The sequence below is a fragment of the Miniopterus schreibersii genome (genome assembly GCF_964146895.1).
Source record: "Miniopterus schreibersii genome assembly, chromosome: 13".
Lineage (NCBI taxonomy): Eukaryota > Metazoa > Chordata > Mammalia > Chiroptera > Miniopteridae > Miniopterus > Miniopterus schreibersii.
This window is the reverse complement of record NC_138113.1, coordinates 25,257,480-25,279,255: the sequence shown is the minus strand read 5'-3', so window position 1 is coordinate 25,279,255 and position 21,776 is coordinate 25,257,480. Positions and strand designations below refer to the sequence as shown.

Genomic DNA, 21,776 nt, shown 5'->3' with positions numbered 1-21,776 from the left:
AATTTCGCTGAGTTGCTCTCATTTCAAGTTGCTTAATCAAGCGAAAATGAAAACTGTGGCATTCCGGGACTGCTTTTTCATACTGCCCAGCAAACACTCCGGCTCATGCCAACAGGAGCCAGGTTTCAAACTAATCCTTCTAAAGGCCCAGGGTAAGCCTATGAATAGGCCAATCAGTTGTATTTAAATAATGTTATTCACAAGCATATCCATTAAGATTAAGTGCCCTGGATTAGATGCTTCTTCTAAAAGAGTTTACCCTGATAAACTGATGCCTCGGTGTTGGTCCCGGCGAGTGTGTCGGCATTTAAAGGTGAAGGGAAAACTCCTCGGGCTAAAAACATCTTTAAAACCGGCCCTCAGAAGGTGACAGCAGCCATCAAAAATAACCCATTAGAACACCATTTTTCAAAAGCAAAGTAGGCATTAAACATACTTTCTCGTCTAGGACTACAGTTAGACCTTGTCTTCTTTCCCCATCTGTTATCTTTAAAACTCTGTACAGCCCAGGAAGGCTACCCCAGCCTCTTCTCTGTGTAAGACACACGCACCCTCTCTCCTTGGCTTCACCGTCAGATAAACGGCGCACACGGGAAGCTTATACGAAGGCGTATTTTACATATCTTAAAACACATTCACATCAGAAAATGGATACACACTAAAATATTTCTCTACAAATGGATGCCTTCGTGCTGCCTGTGTGTACATGGAACCCACAAAATAACGGATCTGGACAAGCACCTCGCCTTTCACCCAATGTGAAGTCCGCTGAGATACAATGAATATGCAAGTGAGTCCATGATTCTTTTCTCATTTTTTTCTCTTTAATTCAGGTTTTCCAGATTGACAGAGGGTCTCACAAGTACCACTTCACCTGTCAGTTCTCCGCGCGAGGCTTAGGAACCCCTGAAGGGGAGCAATGTTTGTGTTATTTTAATTCCAATTGTACTGTTAAGCATTGAGACGCTAACGCTTGGGGAAATGTGTGGGGGGGGGACTTTAAAAATATGTGGTGGGTAACATGAAACAGATCAGCTGTGATTTTGTGTAAATAATATCGCTTAGAATCAACTGTGGCCGTACTTAAGAATTACAACTAGAGGGCAACTGAACTCGGGAATTCTCTACACGCAGGAACCCGGGAGGGTTAAGGGGAGTTCCCCACCTCACCACCTCTGAACGTCTCACTCTACAGCCTCGGTCAGGTCGAGGAGAGAGGACAGAGGAGAGCGGAGAGAGGAGGAGGAGGGAGGAGGGAGGGAGGAGGGAGGGAGGAGGGAGGGAGGAGGGAGGGGGGAGGGAGGGAGGAGGGAGGGAGGGAGGAGGAGAGAGGACAGAGGAGGAGAGAGGACAGAGGAGGAGAGACGGAGGGACGCTCGCTCTTCCGGCGGGAGCCAGGCCCAACTTCCGGCTGGGCCACGGGCCCTCAGCAGCGCCCTCCCGCACGGAGAACAGCTGGCGCCCCTAAGGGTGAGGGTTTCTGAAAGTCTGAACCCCTGAAGGGAAGAGGGTGTGCGGCGCCCGGCGCCACGAACCCGGGACCCCGGCCCCCTCTGCACAGAGCCAGGCCCAGAGGCCAGGCTGGGTCTCCTTACCACGGAGCTGACAGAGGCCATGATGGTGGCTGCAACGCCTCGCTCCTCGCGCCTGCGCAGCACGCGCTATGCCGCTGTGGACGCTCCCGCGCGCTTTGAGCGTCGGGGCACGTGGCCTGCGCAGCCGCGTGCGCGTCAGGAGCCGCCGGGGGCGAGGCGGCGCCGGGAGGACGGTTAGTGCGCTGAGCGGGTTTCCGGAGGCGAGGCGCCGAGGCTGGAGAGGGCGGCCTGCGTGCGCAACGAGCCCGCCGACGCGGGGCGGTTAAAGGTGCCCTGCGCAGCCCTGGGCTGTTCACGTGGCCTCTGCAGAAGCTTTATTTCCTCAGTCTGTGAGACAAACACTAAAATCCAGCGGAGGGGCGGTGCGGCGGGAGGTCCCAGTTCCCCTCCGGCCGAGGGGGTCGGCCCGGAAAGGGGAGGCTGGCGGTGCCTGTGCTCTCCCGCCAGTTCTCAGCCCTCCGCTCCGCCCCATTCGCGGCTGCCCTCCGGTGCAAGCATAACCAAGCCCGCTCTTCAAGGTTCTCGGAGTAGGGGCGGCAGCAGCAGCGCCTGGGGACCTGTTAGGACGCGAGTCAATGGGTTCCACTCAGGAGGGGGCCCAGCCCCGGTAGCTCTAACCTGCTCTCCAGGTGGCCCTGCTGGGCGCTTAAGTGAGACTCGCTGTCCCAAGACGAAGATGCTCAGCTTTGGCTGCACATTGAAATCACCTGGGAGACTTATAGAGGTTTGAGACCGAGGTCGCATCCCAGAGAACCCGACCTGTCCCGCAGCCAAGGGGAGGCCCCCTGCTGAGGCACAGCCCGCGCCAGCCCCGCCCGCCGCTCGTGGAGGCCCGGCGGGGCGCGGGACCTGCACCGACGGCTCCCTGCGGGGCGTCGGGGCGGCGCCCTGCGGGGCGGGGCGGGGCGGGGCGGCGGGGGGCAGCGCCCTGCGAGGGGCGGGGCGTCGGGGCGGCTCCCTGCGGGGCGGGGCGGGGCGGGGCGGGGCCCTGCGAGGGGCGGGGCGTCGGGGCGGCGCCCTGCGGGGCGGGCAGGTGTGAACGCCTGTGACCTGCGGGGTTGGAAAGGGGAAGACGGCGCCTGCTGCCAGGCTCTGCCTGTTACGCGGCCTTTCTCGCCGGCCCAGACCGACCCGAGCCTAACCGGATGGCTTATTTAATGATTAAAAATCCTATTAGGTTTAAAATTGGCTGTTTATTTATTTATCTGTTTGTGCACCTAAGTTCCGCAGAGCTATTTATGCCCTACCGCTCTTTGTTTGTTTTGCCCGGGTCGGGTACCTTATGGTTTGTTTCAAGCAGCTGATTTATATGAAGCCTTTTAGAAGACTTACCTAAATTGAAAACTATCTGAAATTTTCTTTTACAAAAAGCCAAGAATTATATATAGTAATTTTTAATGATTGTATCTCTACCTGGCAATTTACTACCAGAAGTATTCAGAGCGACTTATCTTTTACCCAAAATAGAAAAGCTAAAAGCAGTCGTTGATTCCTACTGATATCATAAAATCCAATTAAATTATTCAAGCTGGGAAATAAGAACACTGAAGAGTCTCTTGTTTTCCATCTTTTCATACCCAGGTTTTAAAACTTTATTCCCACATGCATAGGATTGGTAATCACCTAACTTTTTGTGAGAGCACACTATTTTGTATTACTTCATTATATATTTTTACCCTTCTAAGGTTATACTATAAACCATACGTACTTTTGAAATTAAATTTGGACCTTGGTACTGGTAAAAAGTGTGACTGAGAGTTGAATGGTTACTGCTGAGTATACTTACTAGACTCTGGTTCCATAGAGGTTATATAACTGGCAGAACAGTGTCAGCAACTTTCCGTTTGTCCTTTGGGGTCTGTCTGTATCGTCACTAGTAGCCCCACATGTAATTTCTTCCCAAGAATAGACAATGGCTCTTAGAAGATGTATACTTTAACCCATATTCTAGGTGAATCCCAGTTGTAAATCTGCTCTGGACCTGTGGTAGCCAGTTTCTAGGATGCCCCCCAACTCACCAGGTGTCTACAACCTCGTGTTGTACCCTCCCACCCTCTACCATGGTTTTGCTGGGTGACCAGTAGAATAAAGCAGAAGTTATGGTGTATCACTTCCAAGATTAGATTATAAATGACTGTGGCTTTCTTCCTTGGGATTCCTTCAGATCACACACTTTGGGAAAAGACAGCTGTCATGTTATGAGGACACTCAGGTAGCCTATGGAGAGGCCACATGGCAAGGAACTGAGATTCCAGACCATGACCAGCAAAGATCAGAAGCCTGTACACAGTCACTTGAATAACTGGAAACTGATCCTTCCCCAGTTGGGCTCTCAGACTGTCTGCCTCCCTTTGAGAGATCTTGAACTAGAACCACCTTCTGGGGCTCTCCCAGATTCTCAGCTCTCAGAAACTGTGTGAGATAATATCATTTAAAGCAGTTAAATTTGGGGGTAATTTGTTACATAACATCAGATAAACAACACAGAGCCCATTCTCTAAATGGACTGTGGCTAGTGAAAGCTTGGTTTTCCCTCATTGTAATCTCAGCATTTAGTTTCTTGAATACCTTCATCAATCACAAGAGTATTTGAAAAGTATGTAAAGGATTCTTTATAGACTACTATTTGATAGCACTGACCCCAGGTTATCATCAAACAAGTAGACTGTTATAGTCACATAATGGTCACATTCCTTTTGTCAATAATTCACTCAGAGAGAAAGTATGTTCATACACAAAACACTTTTGATGCTACAATTGAAATTTCAAGATTCCCAAAGCCTCAGTAAGGCAATTTTACAGTGACTGTTTTTTTATGTTAGTAAATAAAGAATAAAAAAGGAATGCTGAGCTTTGGTCCTTCTTTGCGTACTCAGTTCTTGGAAATCACACCTGTGGCAAAGCATAAAGCTCTTCCCCAACTGCCCATCACAGTTCAAAGCATCAGATTTTCATTTTCTCCTGCTATATTTTGAGACTAAAATATATATTTAATATATAATTTATAAGCAATACCAGTTTTGTAACACTTAAGCAAATCTTAATAATCAGATTAATTTCTTTGCATTCTGTAATGAGAAGTAATGTTCTCATTACTTTTGCCTGGAGGTTTCACTGATACTATTACAAAGCAAAGAAACAATTTCACTTTGCTTATTGTGAGAAAATGTCACATATATGAAGTCCTTTCTCTGAATAAGAATGGTTTTTTTAAATGTATTTTAGAGGCAGCCCATTATCTTTAACATATTAAATTTTACAATCAAATACAGGGCATTTCAGTAACTGTATAGACTCTAAATAGCATATTTATCAGTAATGAAAAATACAAGTTAGCCTATGAGCATATGGCTTAAGGCAGTAAATATTCATAATTAGTTTCTGAGCACTTTGCAACCAATGCACTAAACCCAGCAGTATTGTGTTTCTCTGCCTGTTTCATTCTTCACATCTTCCAGGAAATGGAAATGCAGATAATCTCTGCCTCACCATGTAACTTTGAAATAGTTACAATGTTGGTAGTTCTGATTTATTTATACTCTGCACTTTTGTAACATTTTCCATTTTCTAATACAACTCCAAAATCAACTTACATTATTTGAACATCAGATACTATTCCACCATGATGAATCCCTCCCGCCTCCAACCCCAATAGGGTTTCAGTTAAAATGACCGTGTGTGACACAATGCTGTGGCCAACTGGTGACCCTATCACACAGTGGAATACTGTTAATGATCACATTACTGCCTATTTTAAATCTTTAATATTAAAGAGATGTATACATTGTGTACATATGAAAATTAGTGATTATATTTAACTCATGGAAAGTACGAAGGGTGACTTCAAACACAATTTTCCCCATGACTACTTTTTCAATATTCTCATCAGGGTCTTGATAAGGATTCGGTAATTTCCTAGCTAACAAATTATTCCATTTTCATTTCTTTAATCACAATGTGTATAATCATACGTGAGCATGAAATATTATCAAGGATAATGTCCATTGTCTCCAGTTAATTTTGCAATCTAAATTTCTACTTAGAGAAGATGGAGGTAAAGACCAATAAACTGAACTTGAGGCTATGACCTCGAGAGAACCAACCAGCTTTGTTCTCACAATAATTTTTCTTGACTTTTTTCCTAATTTGTCTCATAAGAGGTAAATGGAAGCATCTTGCCTGTTCTGTATCTTAGGTTATCTTAGGTGCTTCAGATATCAGGAGAGGCAGGGACAACATGGAATAGACACTTCATCCTATTTCTTCCACTAAGTACAGCTAAAAACTCTAGATATTACATATAAAACAATCATAAAGAGGCTGAAAGGTGGAGAGAAGAGCATAGAACAGTTCTCACAACCGAAAGAATGGTGCAGCAGTTACTCCCCTGGTTTTCTTCTTGCCTCATGTATACTGAACTGGGTGCTGGTGAAGCTGGCAACCCAGAAGCATCAATGATCACAGACGAAAAAGAACAAAAGCCTTTTTCTCTAGCCAAAGGACCAGGAAAGGGGCATCAAGACAGAAAAGTTTTATTTTATTTATGTTTTTATTGATTTCAGAGAGAGAAAGAGCGAGGGAGAGAGAGAAACATCAATGATGAGTCATTGATCGGCTGCCTCCTACATGCCCCCTACTGGGGATCGAGCCCAAAACTTGGCCATGTGCCCTGACCAGGAATCAAACCATGACCTCCTGGTTCATAGGTCGATGTTCAACCACTGAGCCACATCAGCAGGGCCACAAAACTTTTAGACAATAACTGCTCTACTCCATTCAAGCACCACAGAAAGAAAGAACTGGCCAGCCCCAGCCCCGTGAGCAAAGGCTGGGTAGGGAGTTTAGGTTTCCCCTCCTGCCCGACTGCAATGAGGTGCAGCCATCCCCACAATGTCCCTGGAGATTCGATGCCTGGACTTGCACTCCTGCTGTACTGAGGCGTCCACACCGCCTGCTGGGTGGTGGTAGAGAAGGCCAAGACTTTCACTCCTGCCCACTGACGGTGAGCCCTGCCCTGCGGTGTCAGTGGAGGCCATGTGAGGAGTAACAAGGTACCCCCAGGGCGATGTCAGTGGAAGCCTGATGGGGCATCTGAACCTCCACCCTGCCCAACAGTAAAGAGCTCCTCCCTCCCCTGGGGTGTCAACACCTTGAGTCAGAAACCTGGCCCTGCACCTCCCCCTGGCCATAGCGAAGTGGCATTCTCACCGGCCCCCACCGCCTGGTGTCACAGAAGTCCTGCTAAAACAGAAGATTTAAGTAAGATACAGGGTATCATAATAGCCAACATGTCCAGGATGCAATGGAAAATCATTTGTCACACCTAGAACCAGGAAAATCTCTATTGAATAAGAAAAAAAAATCAACAGATACCACCAAAAAGATGACTAAGATGTTGAGAGTATCTGACAAGGATTTTCAAGCAGCCTCATAAAACTGCTTTGATGAGTAATTAAGCAAACAATGTAGCAGGCATTTTAAACAAATGAAATAATAGAAAGTCTCAGCGAAGAAATAGATACAGAGAAGAGCCAATGGAAATTATACACTGAAAAAATACAGTAACCAAAGTTAAAAATTTAACGAATGGGCTTGTTATGGATTAAATTACGTCTCTCCCGCAAAAAGGTATGTTAAAGTCCCAATTCCCAGTACCTCCAAAATGTGACCTCATTCGGAAATAGGGTCTTGCAGGTGTAATTAGTTAAAGTCACACTAGAACAGGGAGGGGCCCTTATGCAATATAACTGATGTCTCTATAAGAAAAAGACAAAGACACACGGAAACACAGCCATGTGACAAGAGGCAGTGACTGGAGCGGCGCCTCTGTAAACCGAGGAAGGCCAAAGGTTGCCAGCACACACCAGAAGCCAGAAGAGGCGAGGAAGAAATTCTCCCCTGCAGGTTTCAGAGGGACTATGGTTCTGTCAGCACCTTGATTTCTAACTTCTAGCCAAACTTCAAACTCAAGGCAATAAATGTCTATTATTTTAAGGCACCCAGTTTATGTTAGTTTGATATGGTAGCCCTAGGGATTATGCAGGGCTCAACAGCAAAATGGGAGGTGACAAAGGAAAGAAGCAATGAACTTGAAGATCGACCAATAGAAGTAACCCAGTTTGAACAGCGGAGAGGGAAACAGACAATTCAACTATAACTGTGCAGGCCAGAAGGAAGCGGCCTGAAAGAAAAGAGCTGTCAACTCAGAATCTCATACTCAGTAAAAATATCCTTCAGGGGGAAAAAAGGGGGGGATCAAAACACTCTCAGATGAAACCAAACTAAGATTATCATCACTAGCAAAACCACTCTAAAAGAGTGGCTAAGGAAGTTTTCAAAATAGAAAACAAAATGATAAAAGAAGGAATCTGGAAGAGATAAAGAAGAACAAAAAGTAAAATTATGGGCAAGTATAATAGACTTTCCTTCTCTTGAGTTTTCTAGTGTGTTGAAGCAAAACTTGTAACATTGCTTCATGTGGTTCTCAAGTTCTATTGTCAGTGGGGGAGGATAATGTAAGGTAAGGTCTCTTCAATTCACTGGAACTGGTAAAAATGTTGACTGTGGTTAGTTATATATGTATAATGTAATACCTAGAGCAACCACGAAAAAAAGCTACACAAGGAAATACACTCAAAAATACCATCGATAAATCAAAATGGAACTCTAAAATAATCTACAAGAAACCAACAGGAAGGCAGGAAAAAAAGAGATACAGAACACAGGGAGCAAACAGAAAACCAAAAGGTGCAAACCAGCACTGGCAAGGATGCAAAGAAATTGTAAAATGGTGCAGCTCCTTTGGGAAACAGTTTGGCAGTTTCTTGAAAATGTGACCATATGACCCAGCAATCCAAGAGACAGGGAAACACATGTCCACGCAAATACTCGTACGTGGATGTTCATCGCAGCGCTGTTGGTGACAGTGAAAAAGTACGGAAGACCCAAATGTCCTTCAACTAATGGAATGGGCAAATAAAATGGGGCACAGCTGTACAATGGAGTGGAATATGATTTGACAATAACAAGGAATAAAGCTCTGAGATATGCATGAACCTGGATAAACATGGATGAACAATGTTATGAACCACACAAACATTACGCTAAGTGAAAGAAGCCAGAGACAAAGGGCCTACACTGTGTGCTGCTGTTTATATGAAATGTCTAGAAAAGGTAAATATATAGGAACACAAATTAGATTAGTGGTTGCCTGGGGCTGGGATGGGAACAAGGAATGACTGAAAATGGGCTTGAGGAATCTTTTGGGGGAGATGGAAATGTTCTAGAATTGATTTTGGTGATGGTTGTACAATTGTGTGACTATAATAAAAGCCATTGAGTTGTACACTTAAAGCAGGTGAATTTTATGATATATAAATTAGTCCTCAACAAAGCTCTTAAAAGGTGTCAGGAGAGGCTCTCTTCTTTAGGGTACACCTAATTTTTTTTAACTGTGGTAAAATACACACATGAAATTTGCCATCTTAACCATTTTTAAGTATAGTTTAGTGGCATTAAGTACCTTCGCACTGATCTGCAGCCAGCACCACCATCCATTTCCATACCTCCTTCATCTTGCAAAACTGAAACTCTATAGCTATTAAATAATAATTCCCCATTTCAATTTGGGGTTGCATTTACCCTTATGTGGAAAGGTCAAGGAAATGAAGCACCTTCTGCAGCTACAGAATGGGTCCAGAACACTTTTAACAAAAGACAGGTAGCCTCATTTCACAACTAGAAATAACACTGACTTTATCGGATGTTAGATATGAAATGGAAAAACATGGTCCTTGGCACATAGTAGGTGTTAAAAGGCTAACTGTGCGTTCTCTTCACTTTAGCAGCTTTTACAAACAAGAATAAATCAAATTTAAAACAAACATTTTAATCTTTTCAACCCCTTGAAGATATATGTGTGTGTTTATTAAGGAAAAGTCTATTTGTAATTGTGTGATAGATTTTAAATTTCTTGAGGACTGAGGCTGTGTATTACTCATCCTTATATGCCCCGAGTTTCTAGCACAGTATGTCCAACATAGAAAACATTCATTAGATCTTATTGATTAGAATTTATTGTTAAATGCTATTAAAATTGAATTTCTGGCCCGTTTGTGGGGGGAAAATTAGGGACCAAGATGCAACTATCCTTAGGAGAAGTAGTACATTGATCTAAATTCATCCTGTCATTTATTCATTCATTCAATATTTTTTATTCAACATATAGGTCACAAGCTCTGGCTTAGGTGCCAGCGCCATAGCATCGGCATGGATACTACTACGATCACTTGCCACCACCTCTGGATTTGGGCTTCTTCCCAGAAAATGGGAGATCACTGTGGGCAGAGCCACCCCAATCAAAATTCCAGGAAAGATAAATACACAAGCAATTACAATAGAATGGGATTAGTACTAAAAATCTCTTAGGAGGAACACCTAGCAGGAATGGGGAGAGTCTGGGAAGGCTCTCTGTAGCGGGATCCCGAAACTTAGACCTGCGGGTGAGTGAGGGACAGAGAGAGGAAGGGGCCAGGAGGAGTGTTCCAGAGAGAGGGCACTGACAAGCCTGAGCTCTGAGCGCGTGGCGGGTTCGAGGAAATGAGAGCGGCTTGGTTCGGCCTAAAGACAGAGAAGCAGGCCAGCGTGGCAAAGCTGCGGCCGGCTGGCAATCCGTGCCAGGTCACCGCCTGCAGTAGGGGCTGGGCTGGAGGCCGGCCACCTGGACGCAGAGGAGCAGATGGCAGCCGGCGGGGTCAGGAGGGATGAGCAGCCCTGTTCCAAACGCCTGCAGCAGCAGCAGTGTCCACAGGACCTATGTCACCCATGTATGTCGTTTCCTGGCACTCGGTCAAACAGGGCAACGGGAAGAGGGGGAGAAGGCCCCATGGCATTTGAAGAGGCTTTGGGGGAGGGGAAGGGGTATCCACAGACATAGGAAAAGGCAATAAGAGGGCGCAAACATCATCCTGTTCCCTGTTTTACCCAAGGCCACTTCAGGTCCCCGGGTGAATTTAATACAGAGCCTCTCCTTTTCCACGAGTGCTTCGCAAAGCCCTTGAAAAGGGTTTCCGAACACCTGAAAGTGACCCGCTGGGGACGCAGGCTCTTGGCATTCAGCGACGCCTGTGTCCACAGCCGCTCTCCCCTTGTCCTTCTCATGGCACTTGACCTTTCGGAGAGCTGAGCCGTGTGAAAGCATCGACATCAAACCCTACAGAAAAGAACAAGCGCTGCGACTGGGGGCCGCCTCCCGCCCCAGGCAGCCGCTCACCCAGCCGCAGTGTCTCTCGCAGAAAAGGAGACTAAATTCTACAGTGTTTGCAAGTGGGTTTCCCAAACCGGAACATTTATTCTGTTACAGGGAATTAATAACCTCAGCCCCCAAATCGTAAGAGTGTCTTTGTTCGGGTCTGCATAGTTGATATTCAGTCAAGCATTAGTACTGGTAACACATAAATTGAAAGACGCAACCAAAGTATTCAAGACAATAAAATTAGGGCTGGCAGTGTGGCTCAGTTGGTGAGAGCGTCATCCTGTGCACCAAAAGGTGGCAGATGCCGTTCCTAGTCAGGGCACATACCCAGGTTGCATGTTCAATCCCTGGTTGGGTTGTGTACAGGAGTCAGATGATCTATGTTTCTCTCTCTCTCCGCTCTCTCTTTTTCTCTTTCCTCTCTCTAAAAAAAATCAATAAAAAGAAAATTAAAGTCAGTTACAAAAGGTCCTTAAAGGGAGTCCACGGACACCCACCCACTGTGAGAGGGTGAAAAATCTCTGAATCCAATTCCATTCCCGGAAAAGAAACTAGGAATGAACACCTTGGATATATAGGCCTGCCTGCATCTGTACCCATAAACTCTGCCTTCCCACCTATTACAGCGAGTGAACTTCCCATGCCCTTATCTAAATCAGCCCCTCTGCTAGCACCTCCAATCCCATCCCCTCATCCACTCGGAGAAATAGCCCTAGTATTTTCTCTCTGTGTATCTTGCGCATCATCAGTTTTCCTTTCACTGCTGGATTGGTGCCAGCATACAGAGGCAGCCACCACCCAGTGGTACACAGGGTGGGGAGGGAGTCAGCCTCGGGTGCATGTAATAACGGCATGCATTGTCTGTACAGAATTTAAATACAATAATGAAACTGACTAAAAGTCAGTCTTTCTATAATCACCATGTGCTGGCAGTTCTAAGCAATGTGCGAAATAAAATGCCACCCCCCAAACTTTTTTATTAGCATAGTGTTCTAAATAATTGCTGAATTACTGTTGAGATTTAATAATGCCCATGTAAGCTTCAAACCAGCACATTTTAATTTCTCAGCATTTAATAAACATTGTCTATGGAGAGGTTGATTTGGATAACTCCCAGTTATACAGCTGAACCAGGACACATGTGGATTCAGATACACGTGTTCATTCGGGGAAGACCTAATGGTCCAGAATCGTTCCAACTTGCTTCGGGTGCAGTTCTTGTCCCCATCTCCTTTGCTACTACACATTCCTGGGTTTAAACCATGGATTCAAAATCATGATTGTAAAGATATAGAAATAGAACCTGAGTTACTTCAACTCTGTCATTCTGTGTGACCATTTGTAGTTGCTATTTGTGTCTTTAAATTTTAAAAAAAGCGAAATAGAATGTGAAGGGCAAGATGTAATTTCTTGCTTGGTAAGTCTGGTTACTTTATACATGAAATATTTATTGTATTTGAGTAATAATATCTTTAAAATTGATCTTTAGTCTTCTATTTTAATCATTGTTTTAAAACTAAAGAAAGAATAAAAAATAAAACATTACATTAGCAGTTGCTTAAATTGTACCTTTTGCATATATTTTTATTTTATTAAAATTCACTTGTTAGTTACCGGACAGCTATTTAAATACATGTTACTACACCAAACTGTAACAAAGAACCAAAGTGCTGTTAGGTAAATATAAAGTGTTAGGTAAATATAAAAACTATTGAATAAATATTTGTGGTTTTCTTTTTATTCTGCAGCAACTTGGAGGAATTGGCAGGTGTTTGCAAGACTGTGGAACCAGCAACTAATTCATAATTATTCTAAATGCCATAACAAAATCTAAAGTGAGATCTCCCTACCAACATGAAATGACGTTGACCGGTCAACCAAGAAAAATTTAAAAGCAAAACAAGAGGTGGTTGAAGCAAAGACTGAATTTACAGTTAATGAAAACGCTGAAGAGCTACAAGCTGGCACATCCAAAAGACCTATGATAGAAACACCACAATATTCAGGTGACGGGGGACTGAAGAGTGACAAGGTCCCGATTTCTATAAGCACTGACCATGAGGAAGGGAAGGAAATGTTCAGCAGGAGTGGACATCAATATTTATTTTTAGAAATGAAGGACAGACACTAGTAATGAGCAAGACGGAGACTTTGATCTTAAGCAGGGGAGGGGGGTTTAAAAAGATCTCCTCCTCACCAGCTACTGTCCCAATGCTCGTTTTCACAATAAAGCTCCTCAAAACGCCACCTGCTCACAGCCTCCACACCCACTTGAGTGGTCTGTCAGGGTCAGGGACGATGCCCACGTGGCCGAGTAAGTCGCCTCTCAGTGCTCCCTTTGTCCTACCAGCGACACCTGAGGCAGCTGACTGCGCTCCTCCGGCCCCGGCACCTTCAGTCCCCTCCGCGGACCCCTCCTCCTCCTCCTCCGGCCTCTAACCTTTGGGTGCAAAGGCTTCGTTCCCGGAGCACTGCTACTCCTCACATTAACTCCGGTGAGCTCGTCCAGCCTCACCACCTCCAGTGCTTAGATCCCCAAACGCTTCCCCGCCGGCCCAGCCCTTTCCCGTTACGCCTGCTGCCTCCACTTGGACGTCTAACAGATGCCTTCAAGTTAGCACATCCCAACCTGAACTTCGGATCCCCCCCACCCTGCTCCTGCAACAGTCTTCCTTTTCCCTACGAAAGGCGGCTCCGTTTTCCGGCTGTTCAGGACAGACACCTCGGAGTCAGTTCTGGTCCCCTTCTTTGCCTCACGCCGGAATCCCACCCAGTCCGCCAGCACACCTACTAGCTCTGTGTGGCCAGTGGGTCTGAGTCCAACCCCCTTTCGTCTCCCATCACTGCCCTCCCCAGGGACCCTCACCTCTGCCCTGGGTGATCGCAGCGGCCTGCCGTCTGCTCCCTCGGCTGCCGGCCTGCCACCCTTCCACGGCCACAGGGTCACCTTAACATGTAATTCAGTCCGTATCACTCCTTCACTCCGCACGGCCCAGGGCCTCCTGTCTCGCTCGGAATAAGACCTAAAGTCCTTACCAGCCTACAGAAACCGCGTGACCTGCTCCCCTCACCTACCCACCACCTCTCCGTCCCCCAGCCATCCTCCTTGTTCAGGGCCGCCCAGTAGCCACCCGCCTGCCTTGCTGTTCCTCCAGCAGGCCAAGCACACTCCGACTTCAGCGCCTTTGCAACAGCAGTTCCCTTTGTGTGTCCTTGGTGGCTTATTTCCTCACTTCTTTCAGGTCTCTGCTAAATGCCATCTCCTCAGAGGACTTCCCTAACCAGCCTCTCTAAAACAGCCCTCTCTTGCCACCGATGCTTTTTGCCCCCTGCATTACAATGACTGCAACTTGCTGTCTACTGTCTGACTTCCTCCGCTAGCGCATATCCTCTACAAGCACAGGAATTGACTGTTTTGTGATTGCTCATCCTTAGTGCCTAGAAAAATGCAGGCACATAGTAGGCACTAAATAAACATTAGAACCAGCAAGATAATCCTTTGGAACAGTGGTTACATAGCATTTTGAGGTGCTTCGAGTTGACCACTTAAGGCAGCCAATGTCTTAAGCAAGCTCTGTTCCTCAGAGTGTGGAACACACCCTCGGGAGTGCCTCACGTGGTTAGCCACATGCATAGACGCGCCCATGCGGTAAGATTTTGGGAAGCATATTGTTCTAACAGGCTTTACAAGAGAGGACCACACCCACCTGGGAAGATTTCTGAGAGGAAGATAGCGCCCATCTTGAAAAGACAATGCCCATTACTGATTTCTGAGGACTAACCAGGGTGAGAAGGCTCGTTCCTGAGTCAAGGTGGCGTGGAATATTCTCCTGAAAGCGTACATTTGTTTGTCCTTACCTAAGAATCTGAAAGTACAAGCCTAAAAGGCTGAAGCTTTTTAGAGACCACATTGACCTTGACACATGCAACTGAAGTTCAGAAGTCAAACGGGATGGATTCATTATAATACTTTAGGAATCTCTTACAGTGAACAGATTTAAAGTTGATTAACTCTCATTAGAAAAAGTGTGAAATCCGTTGAGAAGAAAGGCACTATTTTTCTGTTCCTAGCTAGGACTTAGAAATGTTTAGAGATAAGCATGGTATTTAAATCTTTGGGATGTGTAAAATTGTATTCAACAGCATTTTTAGACAAAGCATTAAGAATACTTTTAAATGTTTGTCTAGTGTATTAATTTTAATTATACTCCACTAGGCTCACAGTGCTTTGAAATGCTTTACAAAATGCCCCCAAGATCTTGTATTAATCATAATACAAACACCACCAAATTCAAATTGTTTCTAACGCCGAGCAGCAGCAGCTTGCCTGCGAGCGCCCTCTTCTGCTCCCGGGGTCTGCCGCACAGCGCCTGCCGCAACTCACAGCAATTCTGGGACGTACAACAGGGTTTGCAGGAAAATGCCCACAACACAATCGTGTTCTTTAAGTAAGCCATCCTCCCACCCGGGGTTTGGAAGGCTGTTCCGGAGCAGTTCCAGGAGGGGAATGAGGGGAAAGTTTCAATCCTGGAAGTCCAACGGTGATCTGCATTTTTTCACCAGGAAAGCTCCTAGAAATGAACTTCATTCAACCTTTTAAAACAGACTTTGGGTGGTGAGCACGCAATACAGTAGACAGATGTTGTATTATAAAGTCGTACCCCTGAAATTTATATAATGTTACTAACCAACATTATCACAATAATTTTTTTTAATGGGGCAACTAGTCTAATCTGTTTTCCTTTCCCTTACAGATGAAACATGACTTTAAAGGCATAATGTTACCTGCAACTTTTATCTGTTATTTTCTGTAACTCAACTATTTGCTTTCCGACCTGCGGCAATTCTGCCTTGCTTTAAAAATTAATTTACAGTCGCCCAGCCAGCGTGGTTCAGTGGTTGAGCATCGACCTATGATCCAGGAGATCTCAGTTTGATTCCTGGTCAGGGCACATGCCCAGGTTGCAGGCTCGATCCCCAGTAGGGGGCCTGCAGGAGGCAGCCGATCAATGACTCTCTCATCATTGATGTCTCTCTCTCTCGCCCCCCTCCCTTCCTCTCTCTAAAATCAATAAAGATATATTTAAAATAATAATAATTTACAGTCAAATTCATATTTAGATGCCAGTTCCAAGTAGGAACTTTAAAATGCAATTGTAACAAGAAAATTCTTTTGTTTCATATACACTGGGAAAATATGCAGGTAACTAGATTGCGCCCCATGAAATTGCCATCAAGGCCCTAGCAGGTTTGGCTCAGTGGTTAGAGCATCGGCCTGTGGACTGAAGGGTTGCAGGTTTGATTCCGGGCCCTGGTTGGGACTCGTGCAGGAGGCAACCGATCAATGTGTCTCTCTCACATCGCTGTTTCTCTCTCCCCCTTCCACTCTCTCTAAAAAACCAATGGAAAAAAATATTCTCTGGTGAGGATTAACAAAAACAAAACACTAAATTGTTATCAAGAACGGTTAAATACTGGCTATTTCATAAGGTTCAAGCCAATACACCAGCCCTGTACTTTAAGACCCTGGGTAAGGGCATAAAACATCCTTGACATTGAGTAGCTCCGGAGAGCGGGGAGAGGCTGGGAGAGACAGCAAAATCCAGTGCAATCATTGTGTGTACACAAAGGGGATGAAGCTGAGACAAAACAGGAATTGATGAATGAGAACCTGAGGAAATTTGTTACAAATATGATCAGTTTTAGGGCACTTAATCCTTTGTTGTTTTTTAGGAATTAGAGCCAAGCTCTGTTAATTCCAGTAGTAGCTAAACAGTGCTTAAGGATCTGGCCTCTATGAAGTTTTATTTCCTGATGCAGTTTTGTAATTTAACTTTAATATGTAGATAAAAGGTAAATTTCAACACATGGCAGTGAGGGGAGCAGAGTTTGCCAACCCCAAACATGCCTTTTTGGGGGGATATTGATTCTTTTAAGATGATCATTTTTAAGAAACAAAAGACTCAGGAATAACCTTTCACCTTCCCCTTGCCTAAAATAATTTAAATAGAGGACCTGCTCCAAGAAGGGCGCTATCATCACAGATAACTAGGTTTGATACGACCGAAGTGGGGTGGACAGGGAGGAACCCAGCAAGGCCCATGTGATCCATTTGGCCCCTTGTTAAAGATGCCTCAGCAAACACTTGCTTTCATCTCCCCGTGAACTGCTTTCACCCCCTTTGCAGTCCAAACCAGGACCTCCCTGTTCTTTACGCCAACTGCCCAAATAGTCCTTGGGTCCCATAGTCTTTCGGAACCCCGTATGTACATATGCAATAAACTTGGTTGTTTTCTCCTGTTAATCTGTCTCACATCAATCTGATTAGAACTCAGAAGGGTAGGAAAAAAATTATTCACCCTCTCCCCTGACAGCAGCTTTCTCCTAAAAAGGGTTGGGTGGAGAGGTTGTTAGGTTGGTTTACATGAAGCTGATTTCTCTTCATCTTTTATGGCCTCTTCCCTCAACATACACCTTATATGAAATATATTCTGTACAATTATATAAAAATAGTTTTCTAAACTTTAAAAAATTGTTTTCAATGCACATAATATCTATAATACTAGTTGCCAAAGTTTGAAAATTCTTTAGAATTATCCTGTGGACAAAGTTTGTCCTGTTGTCAGGAAAAACTGTGAAACACTTTGAATAGTAGGTGTCCCATCTGGCTCATTTGTCCAGGTTATCAACACCTTTCATTGCCTTTGCATTATTATACAACTCTGTTAAGTTTTAGAAAACTGACAATACCCATAATGTGAGTCCATACAAATGCAAATTGATTGTGGGGCAGGAGGGAAAATTGATTATTAATTACTCCCTGTGGATAGACTCATTTTTACATCTATTTGTAAATTCATTTCAGAATTCCTTATTTCCTACATATCTGTCTGCTCTTTGAATTCTCCCTGGAACCAGTTGCAACATCTTAACAGTTCTCCCGTTAGTTAATGGGTTAAGTAAAGCCTTAGGCATATACTCACATTATTTCTTTAGGAAAGTAATGATTTCTTTAGGAAAGTATCCTCTTTTAAAAGTCACCACAAATTATAGATGGTGCTGTTATTTTTCCAGGATGTGCCAAGATGCCGTGTTCACTGGCTCCTTGATAGTAAAGCAGTATACATTCGCCTGACAGAGAGTCAATTGTTTAAGGTTATTGAAATTGATTTCACACCTTTAAAAAAAAATAGCCCCAGACCTTGCAAAAGAAGATATAAGTCCATCGCACAGCAAGAATCATTTGAAATACATCTTTAATTTTGAAAAACCAATATGCAATCTACCAAATACTTTGTTACAGGATTATTAAGTCTCAACCTGCTTTACACTTGTGTTGCTATGACATAAAGTAATATTTTAAGTAAGACATAATACTTAATCATTACTAAGGAAGGCTTTCTAACTGAATTTATAAGAAAAGGGCTGTATCCTAAGCACAGCTTCAGAATGAAGGAAACTAAACCCTAAAACTGTCTAATATATAAATCAGGTAAAAAAACAAATCCAACCTTTATCTATATGCTGAAAAGTATATTTTTTCCTACCTTCTTAAATGAATAAACTATTTGTCTTCCCATAGAAAGAGAAAATGTCCTTAGATTCCGATCTGTACAATTGATCAAGCCATGAATTCATTTACACAGTTAATAGTGATCCTTTGACTGGGAAGGCAACCAGACCTGAACAATCAGAGCAGGACAGCTAGTCCGAAACGGGTCAAGTCCTTGGAAGCCTGATGTATGTCCATCAAACGACTGACCCCTAAACAGTCAAACTGAGAAAGGGTTGATCTAAATTACCTAAGTTAAAATGCTAGAAAGGAGTAGTTCCTCCTTTACGCTCTTCCATCCTTCCCAACCTTAGAAGTAGGGGCTTTGTTATCGTAGTTGTTGTCTTTAAGATCCTCATTTACTTCCCGGCAAAGGAGATTCTACTTTTTAATTTGTAAGTCTAAATGGACCCTACCTGATTTTTCACTTACAGCACAGTGGTCACATCCGACCTTCTGCCATTTCTGAGGTCAGAAGAATTGTATGAAAAAGCCTCTCCTCCCTCCACAGAATGTTAATTTAACGCTAAGTAATGAATATTTAAGGATCCTAATAGATGTGCAAATTAACAATTACGCCACAGCACCCCGCCGTTAATGCTATCAACCTCCGCTCCGCAGCAGAAACTCAGCTGGGCGTTGGTCAGCGGTTTGCTGCTGGGTTTCCAACACGGAGCCGGGACGCTCCCGAAGGCGGGTGGCCGGGGAATAAGTGACCCGGCGGGGAGGCAGTCACAGACGCCGGGCAGCCTGTGCAGCAAGAGCGGCCACTCGCGGGACCCTTGGCTGCCATTACTCGGAGGTGTGAACATCCACGAAGTCCAGCTGAACCAGGCTCTGAGTCGCTCACGGGCAGGATGCCAGCAATGGGGTTGGGGAGGAACGGCAGGAATTAAGCCAGCCGACCCGGTCCGGCCCGGAGCGGCATCCCCGCCAGCCGCCTCGGGGCTGAAGCCGCCAGGCCTGGGGAAAGACGCCGGGTTTAATGGCACACACAGATTTGCCCTTCTGCAGATCAACAGCGAGTCTCGAGCATAGATATTCTGAGCAATGCACCACGTGGAGCTAAAAAGAGCAGTAACACTTCATTTCAGCAGTCAACTCCTGCACTCCTCGCTGTGTCAGCAAAGTAAGGAAAAGCAATAAAATCTGCTGATTGATACAAACCAGGACACGTGTTCGTTTTAATCTGGCTCTGGAGCAGATTACAATGAATGTAACACGATATTAAATAAAACATAAGATGTAAACTCTGGGCCGACAAATACATGTTGTTTGGAAGGGCATCATTATATCAGTTTTGACTTAAAACAAATCTAGTAGATAAAGAAAAATACTTCCTAATCATATTGTAGATTCAACATAAATTGAAGGTATGTTAATACCAAATGGGGGATTTTTGTTTTTCAGACTAAAAAATACCTAGAATATAGGTTTCATGAATTTTTAAATTTGACCTTTTGTGGTAAATATTGAAGGGAAATTATAAACAGAATTATACTGCTAATGCTATTGGCTTTTCATTAGAAACCAAACATTTAGCTTACTGAAGAACAGAAATGCCAAAAATCTAGGGAAAATAATCCACTCTTTCAATTCACTCACCTTTCAAAGAAAAATATTCTGAATCCAGTAGAACTAGCATAAAATTATCTTGAATTAGACTTCTACTCAAGAGAGACTTCTGTTAATCACAAATAATACTTTATCGAAGTACATTCTTAGAGTCTATACTTTTGGGAAAGAATATTCATGAAGTTTAAAAATTCATCTTTAATGTACATAAATATTTTAACTAGTGTCAAATACTGGGATTCCATTTTAAAAGAAATTTCTCCAAGCAAAAGGCAATAGGTCTTAGTGACTTGTACTAAAATATGTATATCAACAGAAACAGCTTCTCTGCAACACACGCCAGAATACAGATACATTTTGAAAACAATAATACTGTGGGGGAAAGACAGGGACCAAATACAGCCGATGATGACTTGCAGTGTGGTAAGAGGCCAGGAAGGTAAACGAGTGAAAAGCACAGATACGTCCACCTCTCCAATGTAGCCTGCGCTCTCAGCATCGCTCCGCACCCGCCACGTCTCAGGGGTGGGCAAGCGGGAAGATGAAGTGACGTGGTTTCTGTTCCCGTTGATCATTTCACCCTCCAGGACCGGTGCTAACACAGCAAGAAGAAACGGGGACTGGAGGATAATAAATATGGCACCTGGGCAATCCACAGCAAAAAACAATCAGCCACCGAGTCATCAAAAATCAAAAACCCTTTGGCCAAACGGGCTGTTGGGTCACACACTGAATAACAGCGCCTTTGAGTTTCAGTAGGAGGCAGAAACATCCCGCAAATTACAGACACACTTTAGATCAAACCCCTGCGGCACAAACATATCAAAAGCAGAAAACACAGATTGTTCGGTTTCAGGTCTACACTTCTCTAAACACGGCCCCTGGACCTGTCCTAAGCCCTCTACTCAGGAGTCATTTCCACTCTACAGTAGCACAACTGTGTGTGGTTTCTATAAATTGCATATTTGGAAAGGAGGTCGTCATCATTAACTCTTGCTACTCCTACTGAGTTACGCAGTCACCAGCTTTATCTGGGTCTTCTCCATCGATTTTAATCCACTTCTTTTCTATTTCAACCTGTTATGCAAAAGCAAAACACGGGCACCATTAACAAATGCGACACAGCACTAGCACCCACTAAGTCCCATTTCACACGAGGCCACAGCACCCCCGGACACAGACGCAGCCCTTCCACCCTCTCATGCTAGTTCCACAGGGAAGCGCTCGCCTCTCCCCTCCCCCAGTCCTTCCCTCTGGGGTCAAATCTTAAAAAGAAATAAAACTCTTGCTCTCTTCTAAGTGAAACATAGTTTTTATAAAATGTATACAGAATACATATATTGATAAGACAGACATCTGGCTAGGCATGCGATCAACTATACCCCCATGTCACAGATCCAGGCTTTGGCCCACCTGAGATTTACAGCACACCCCAAATCTTCTCTCTAATGAACTAATAAAACGAGTCTACACTAGTAAACCAGCTGGGCCAAACCGACTGCCAGCCCTGCATCTTTTTCATCTCACCTCAGGTGTTACCTCCCCATGGAGGCCCCCCGGGGCCACTCTTGATAAGGAAGCCCCCCCATCACTCTCAATCCTATTACCCCATTTTTTCTCTTCTTAGAATCTGTCACTGTTTGAAAATATATTATTTGTTTACTAATTATTTTTTGTTCCCCCAGTAAAAGGTAAGCTGCCTGAGGACAGGGACGTCTCTCATTCACTCTTCTGTCCCCAGCACCTAAAGCAGCACCTGGCACTTTGAAATTGCTCGATAAATATTTATTAAATGCAAGAT

The 21,776-nt window shown here is 44.4% G+C and overlaps 1 protein-coding gene across 5 annotated transcripts in view; it reads right to left on the bottom strand.

The window, feature by feature from the left end:
• LOC308566027 (stonin-1) overlaps positions 1-21,776 on the bottom strand; it is a gene marked incomplete at its 3' end in the record, with an annotated part of 84,441 nt that overhangs the window by 25,599 nt on the left and 37,066 nt on the right. For 4 of the 5 annotated variants that reach the window (XM_081155900.1, XM_081155902.1, XM_081155899.1 and 1 more), the window contains exon 4: positions 18,088-21,052. The exons of the other annotated variant lie outside the window; for it this stretch is intronic. In XM_081155900.1, the coding sequence (XP_081012026.1) occupies positions 20,978-21,052 (75 nt within the window). Of the gene's footprint in view, positions 1-18,087; positions 21,053-21,776 lie in introns of those variants that run through there. 5 annotated transcript variants of the gene reach the window in all.